We start from the raw sequence: 8,069 nt of genomic DNA, 5'->3' as shown, positions 1-8,069 counted from the left end.
GCCTGGCTTAGAGAGTATGCATTATGATCAGAGATTAAGGGAGCTAGGGCTTTACTCTTTGGAGAGGAGGAGGATGAGAGGAGACATGATAGAGGTATACAAGATAATAAGAGGAATAGATAGAGTGGATAGCCAGCGCCTCCTCCCCAGGGCACCACTTCTCTATACAAGAGGACATGGCTTTAAGGTAAGGGGTCGGAAGTTCAAGGGGGATATTAGAGGAAGGTTTTTTACTCAGAGAGTGGTTGGTGCGTGGAATGCACTGTCTGAGTCAGTGGGGGAGGCAGATACACTAGTGAAGTTTAAGAGACTACTAGACAGGTATATGGAGGAATTTAAGGTGGGGGGTTATATGGGAGGCAGGGTTTGAGGGTCAGCACAACATTGTGGGCCGAAGGGCCTGTACTGTGCTGTACTATCCTATGTTCTAACATTAAGCTGTTGTTCATTCTTTGGAGGCACTCCTCCATTTTTGTGGATGTTTGCGAAGAAGAATTTCGGGATGTATGTTGTATACATTTCTCTGGCAATTAAATGCACCCAGCCAGATCGTCAAGGACCCAGCACGAGGAGACTCCCAATGTCAGAAACAGTTTCTCAACTCTGTGTGTGTGTTTGTTTGTTTTATTATTAAACACTGTACAAAAAGACAGAAGTTCTAAAAGCGATCTCAAACACTACAAAACACATCTGACGTCAACTGGGACGGAAGCGGTTGGGTCGAAAACAGCTGGCTGCAGCAGGTGGAGAGAGGTGAGGCGTTCATCCTGCAGACTCGCTGGCCGGGGATCGTCCACGAGACAGGGTGGGGGGGGCCGCTATCATTATCGAACAGGCTATGGATCCACAGGGCTCGGGTTTATTAGAAACCATGGACCTTGAGTTGCTCTTCCTTGACGATGCCAACCTGCAAGTCAATCAGAACAACGACGTTAGTAACGGCAACGGCTGGTCAAGGTTTAGACCATAAGACAAAGGAACAGAAGGCGGCCATTCGGCCCATCGAGTCTGCTCCGCCATTTTATCATGAGCTGATCCATTCTCCCATTTAGTCCCATTCCCCCGCCTTCCCACCATAACCTTTGATGCCCTGGCTACTCAGATACCTATCAATCTCTGCCTTAAATACACCAAATGACTTGGCCTCCACTGCTGCCCGTGGCAACAATTCCATAGATTCACCACCCTCTGACTAAAAAAATGTCTTCACATTTCTGTTCTGAATGGGCGCCCTTCAATCCTCGAGTCATGCCCTCTCGTACTAGACTCCCCCATCATGGGAAACAACTTTGCCACATCCACTCTGTCCATGCCTTTCAACATTTGAAATGTTTCTATGAGGTCTCCCCTCATTCTTCTAAACTCCAAGGAATACAGTCCAAGGGCGGACAAATGTTCCTCACGTTAACCCTCTCATTCCTGGAATCATTCTAGTGAATCTTCTCTGTACCCTCTCCAACGTCAGCACATCCTTTCTTAAATAAGGAGACCAAAACTGCCCACAGTACTCCAAGTGAGGTCTCACCAGCGCCTTATAGAGCCTCAACATCACACCCCTGCTCCTATACTCTATTCCTCTAGAAATGAATGCCAACATTGCATTCGCCTTCTTCACTACCGACTCAACCTGGAGGTTAACCTTAAGGGTATCCTGTACGATGACTCCCAAGTCCCGTTGCATCTCAGAACTTTCAATTCTTTCCCCATTTAAATAATAGTCTTCCCCTTTATTTCTTCTGCCAAAGTGCATAACCATACACTTTCCAACATTGTATTTCATTTGCCACTTCTTTGCCCATTCTTCCAATCTATCCAAGTCTCTCTGCAGACTCTCTGTTTCCTCAGCACTACCGGCCCCTCCACCTATCTTCGTATCGTCAGCAAACTTAGCCACAAAGCCATCTATTCCATAATCCAAATTGTTGATGTACAATGTAAAAAGAAGCGGCCCCAACACGGACCCCTGTGGAACACCACTGGTAACTGGCAGCCAACCAGAATAGGATCCCTTTATTCCCACTCTCTGTTTCCTGCCAATCAGCCAACGCTCTATCCACGTATGTAACTTTCCCGTAATTCCATGGGCTCTTATCTTGTTAAGCAGCCTCATGTGTGGCACCTTGTCAAACGCCTTCTGAAAATCCAAATATACAACATCCACTGCATCTCCCTTGTCTAGCCTACTGGTAATTTCCTCAAAAAATTGTAATAGGTTTGTCAGGCAGGATAGCCTTTAAGGAATCCACGCTGAGTTCTGCCTATCTTGTCATATGCCTCCAGGTACTCTGTAACCTCATCCTTGACAATCGACTCCAACAACTTCCCAACCACTGATGTCAAGCTAACAGGTCTATAATTTCCTTTTTGCTTCCTTGCCCACTTCTTAAATAGCGGAGTGACATTTGCAATCTTCCAGTCCTCTGGAACCATGCCAGAATCTATTGACTTTTGAAAGATCATCGCTAATGCCTCTGCAATCTCCACAGCTACTTCCTTCAGAACACGAGGGTGCATTCCATCTGGTCCAGGAGATTTATCGACCTTTAGCCTATTCAGCTTCCTGAGTACTTTCTCTGTCGTAATTGTGACTGCGCACACTTCTCTTCCCTGCCACCCTTGAGTGTCCGGTATACTGCTGATGTCTTCCTCAGTGAAGATTGATGCAAAATACTCGTTCAGTTCCTCCGCCATCTCCTTATCTCCCATTACAATTTCTCCAGCATCATTTTCTATCGGTCCTATATCTACTCTCACCTGTCTTTTACTCTTTATATACTGGAAAAAGCTTTTAGTATCCTCTTTGATATTATTTGCTAGCTTCCTTTCATAGTTAATCTTTTCCCTCCTAATGACCTTCTTAGTTTCCTTTTGTAAGCTTTTAAAAACTTCCCAATCCTCCGTCTTCCCACTAATTTTTTGCTGCCTTGTATGCCCTCTCCTTTGCTTTAACTTTGGCTTTGACTTCTCTTGTCAGCCATGGTTGCATCCTTTTTCCACTCGAAAATGTCTTCTTTTTTGCATCTTCCTCACTTCTCGCATAAACTCCAGCCACTGCTGCTCTGCCGTCCTTCCCGTTTAAGGCTGTCATAGCCGGGGGGACTGGTAATGGGGACAAGCTCCCACTACCTATTAGATGTTCCCATTGGCGTGCAACTCAAACAGCCTCTGACAACCAAGTCCAGCCCCTGGTCTTCACGTGTAGCTTAGCTACTAAGCCTGAGGGAACTGTTTCTACCGGCGGGGGTGGGGGGGGAGGAGAGAAGGCACCTTAAAACCAGACACTTCGGACAGATGGCTCATCTGGGAGGAGGGGGAGAAACTCTGATCTCCGACCCCCGCTGTCTTGCAGCTGTAAGCCAACAGCGGCTCCAAGGACCTCATGTTACGGGGGGGGGGGGGGGGGGGGGGGCGGGGGGAGTGCGTGGGGAAAGGGTCCCAGAAGGTAAGAACAATTTGAAGGACTGGCAGGGGACACCGGCGAGCTGGTGTTGGCGGCCTATGCCCCGTAGGGGCGGTGGGCTCAAGAAGAAGGGAGAATAAGACCAGAAGATTTTAATTTTAGTTCGGGAATGAGCCAAATCAAAACCAAGTTCAAAAAAGTAGCTGCAAATTCTGAATATGTCATCAACCATGTGGGCTACTGATTGTCTTCTGCCTGAATGTCCTAGTTGGATGCTGTTCCATTTGATTCTGTTACGGTTATTAGTCTATAGATCTATTGAGTATGCCCGCTGTCGCAGGAAAGCAGCATCCATCATCAGAGACCACCACTACCCCAGGCCATGCTCTCTTCTCGCTGCTGCCATCAGGAAGGAGGTACAGGAGCCTCAGGACCCACACCACCAGGATCAGGAACAGTTATTATCCCTTCAACCATCAGGAAGGAGGTACAGGAGCCTCAGGACCCACACCACCAGGATCAGGAACAGTTATTACCCCTCAACCATCAGGAAGGAGATACAGGAGCCTCAGGTCCCACACCACCAGGTTCAGGAACAGTTATTACCCCTCAACCATCGGGAAGGAGGTACAGGAGCCTCAGGACCCACACCACCAGGATCAGGAACAGTTATTACCCCTCAACCATCAGGAAGGAGGTACAGGAGCCTCAGGACCCACACCACCAGGTTCAGGAACAGTTATTACCACTCAGCCATCAGGAAGGAGGTACAGGAGCCTCAGGACCCACACCACCAGGATCAGGAACAGTTAATACCCCTCAACCATCAGGAAGGAGGTACAGGAGCCTCAGAACCCACACCACCAGGTTCAGGAACAGTTATTACCCCCTCAACCATCAGGAAGGAGGTACAGGAGCCTCAGAACCCACACCACCAGGTTCAGGAACAGTTATTACCCCTCAACCATCAGGAAGGAGGTACAGGAGCCTCAGGACCCACACCACCAGGTTCAGGAACAGTTATTACCCCTCAACCATCAGGAAGGAGGTACAGGAGCCTCAGGACCCACACCACCAGGTTCAGGGACAGTTATTACCCCTCAACCATCAGGCTCTTAAACAAAAGAGGATAACTACACTCATCTATTGAGATGCTCCCACAACCAATGATCTCACTTTAAGGACTCTTTATCTCACGTTCTCGTTATTTATTGCTATTTATTTATATTTGCATTTTGCACAGTCTGTTATCTTCTGCACTCTGGTTGATCTTTCATTGATCCTGTTTACAGTTACTATTCTATAGATTTGCCAAGCATGCCCAGAAGAAAAGGAATCCCAGGGTTGTACGTGGTGACGTATATGTACTCTGATAATAAAACTTTACTTTGAACTTTGAAGCAAATGAATCTCAGGGCAGTGTGTGATGGCATGTATGTACTTTGAACAAATAAAACTTACTTTGAATTTCGACTGCACTAGCAACTGCGCCCAAAGCCAGACGCGGTGGCCAGAAGCATTCCAGGTGGCCAAGTGATGTGAAACACCACAACACCAGAGTGTTTAGCTTGACACCTTTACAGCCCCGGGTGTCGGAGTTCGGTCCCGGCGTCCTCCGTAAGGAGTCTCTCTACGTCCTCCACGTGGAATGAGAGCATTTCCTCCGGGTGCTCTGGTTTCCAGCCACACTCCAAAGACATTTCACTGATGACTGGAAATCGCCCCGTGATTAACTAGGGTTAAATCGGGGATTGTTGGGACTTGCTGGGTGGGGTGTGGCTTGGTGGGGGTGGGGGAGAGGGCCTAATCTGTGTTGTTACCTCAAAACTCACAGACGTGGTCAGAGTCGACCATGGGTGTCGTGTCCCAGCTGTCTAGATGCGTAAGCCAGGGCTGTACGGTATGGAGAGCAAGCTGTTCCCCAGGTAGAAGACTCCCCCCCCACCCCTCCTACTCCAAAGCCTTCCCCCGTGAGTGGGTGTAGCCGCAAGACAGCGGGAGGTTTGAGATTAGAGCTTTCCTTCTCCGAAATGAGCTGCCAACCGCGGCTGACGAGCCCCCATCTGCCCGGAGCGACTGGTTTTAAGGCGCCAGTGACCCACCTTTGCCCCTTCTCCTGTCAGGAGAAGCGGTTTCGCCGGGCTTTGTAGCTGAGCCACACGTGAAGGCCGGGACCTTCAAGGTGTACAAGGTGATGACAGGCATTGATCGTGTGGATAGTCAGAGGCTGAGGTGGCGAGCACGAGAGGGCACAGTTTTAAGGTGCTTGGAAGTAGGTACAGAGGAGATGTTTTTTGTGGATGGTCAGAGGCTGAGGTGGCGAGCACGAGAGGGCACAGTTTTAAGGTGCTTGGAAGTAGGTACAGAGGAGATGTTTTTTACACAGAGAGTGGTGAGTGTGTGGAATGGGCTGCCGGTGACGGTGGTGGAGACGGATATGATAGGGTCTTTTAAGAGGCTCCCGGACAGGTACATGGAGCTTAGAGAAATAGAGGGCTATGGGTAACCTGAGGTAATTTCTAAGGTAGGGACATGTTCAGCACAGCTTTGTGGGCTGAAGGGTCTGTATTGTGCTGTAGGTCTTCTATGTTTCTATGAGCTGGACTTGGTTGTCAGCGGCTATCTGTGACGCACAGCATGGGGAGCATGTAATAGGTAGGGGGAGCTTATCAATCTTAAGCTATGACAACCTTGAGGAACCACCTCTAAACTAAATAAAAATAAAATCGAGTCACCTCCACTAGGAATTTGCAGATGTTCTTGCGCTGGTCACCTTGAACTTGGATCACCTCACCGTACTCTGGGTGTTCGATCACAGTGCCATTGCAGGCAAACTGCTGTGGGAAGAAAAGCCCGCGTCAGTGAATCGTGACATAAGCACCCCCCCCCCCACGATCAAAACGGGCAGATGGTCACACTCCTCGGACCCGCTTCACCCCACGCGGCCTCCTCTACGTCATCCGGGGCGGAGGGCGAGGATGGGGGAAAGAAAAGCAAGGTTTCCCAGTGGTCAGTCATTGACACATAACACGAAAAGAGTCGGTCCCAACACAAATCCCTGTGGAACACCGCCAGTCATCGTCAGCCAGTCAGAAGAGACTCCCTGTATTCCCACTCTTTGCCTCCTGCCAGTCAGGAGGCAGAATCTTCCCTGTAGTACCACGGGCTCATAGCTTGCTAGGCAGCCTCATGTGTGGCAGCTTGTCAAAGGCCTTCTGAAATTCCAAGTACACAACGTCGACCCATTCTCCTTTGTCTACCCTGCTTTCGATGAGATCCGCCCTGTCTCTTCTAAATTCAAGCCAGTTCACCCGATAAACCTTCCATTCACGGAAACATTCTCCTGACCCTTCTCCGAACCCTCTCCAATGTCCGGGGGGGGGGGGGGGTGAGGAAGGGAGAGGGATGGGGGAAGTGGGAAAGGAGGAGACAGGGTGAAGTAGAGAGCCGCTGTCCCAGAATACATCCTACTCACAGTCAGGAAATCTCACCAACATCTCGACGTTCTGAGGAGGCTGAAGACTTTGCACATCCATACTCCCGTCATTCTGCTGATGCCCAGTAGGGGGCGCCCTGACCAGCTGCTTCAGTGCCCGGTTCGGACATTGGACTGAGGCAGACAGGAATTCTCCACAACGGGGAGTCAGAATCGCCCAACGCACCAACGGGACCAGCCTCCCCACCGTCACGGACACAGATACAGAAAGGGGCAAGTAACATCGTGAAGGATCCCACCCACCCTGCTCACGGACTGCCTGTCCCACTCCCGTCAGGGGGGAGGCTACGTAGCATCCACTCCAGGGACCACCAGACTCAAAAACAGTGACTCTCCCCAAGCAGTGAGTCTGATCAACACCTCCACCCACTGACACACCCCTCCACACACCCAATCACCCACCGACCCACCCCTCCACACACCCCCAATCACCCACTGATCCACCCCTCCTCACCCCCAACCACCCACTGACCCACCCCTCCTTACCTCTAATCACCCACTGACCCACCCCTCCACACACCCCCAATCACCCACTGACCCACCCCTCCACACCCCCAATCACCCACTGACCCACCCCTCCACACCCCCAATCACCCACTGACCCACCACTCCACACCTCCAATTACCCACTGACCCACCCCTCCACACCCCCAATCACCCACTGACCCACCCCTCCACACCCCCAGTCACCCACTGACCCCCTCTCCACACCCCCAATCACCCACTGACCCACCCCTCCACACCCCCAATCACCCACTGACCCACCCCTCCACACCCCCAATCACCCACTGACCCACCCCTCCACACCCCCAATCACCCACTGACCCACCACTCCACACCTCCAATCACCCACTGACCCACCCCTCCACACCCCCAATCACCTTCTGACCCACCCCTCCACACCCCCAACCACCCACCGACCCACCCCTCCACACCCCCAATCACCCACCGACCCACCCCTCCACACCCCCAATCACCCACCGACCCACCCCTCCACACCCCCAATCACCCACCGACCCACCCCTCCACACTCCCAATCACCCACTGACCCACCCCTCCACACCAATCACCCACTGACCCACCCCTCCACACACTCCCCCAATCACCACTACTTTATCATTTCCGGTCAGAGTCACCTCATGTACAGACACTCCTGTGCCCAGCATCACTTTA

The 8,069-nt window shown here is 51.1% G+C and overlaps 1 protein-coding gene across 1 annotated transcript in view; it reads right to left on the bottom strand.

Moving 5' to 3' along the window:
• Positions 1-631: 631 nt before the first annotated feature.
• LOC140191852 (eukaryotic translation initiation factor 1b-like) overlaps positions 632-8,069 on the bottom strand; it is a 12,681-nt gene continuing 5,243 nt past the window's right edge. The window contains exons 3-4 of the mRNA XM_072249644.1: positions 6,136-6,237; positions 632-907 (exon numbers count right to left, since the gene is read on the bottom strand). Coding sequence (XP_072105745.1) covers positions 863-907; positions 6,136-6,237 — 147 coding nt within the window. The 3' untranslated portion in view covers positions 632-862. The remainder of the gene's footprint in view (positions 908-6,135; positions 6,238-8,069) is intronic.

This window comes from Mobula birostris, chromosome X (genome assembly GCF_030028105.1).
Source record: "Mobula birostris isolate sMobBir1 chromosome X, sMobBir1.hap1, whole genome shotgun sequence".
Classification (NCBI taxonomy): Eukaryota; Metazoa; Chordata; class Chondrichthyes; order Myliobatiformes; family Myliobatidae; genus Mobula; species Mobula birostris.
Note: the sequence above shows the minus strand (reverse complement) of the source record. Positions and strands in the feature narration are given on the sequence as shown.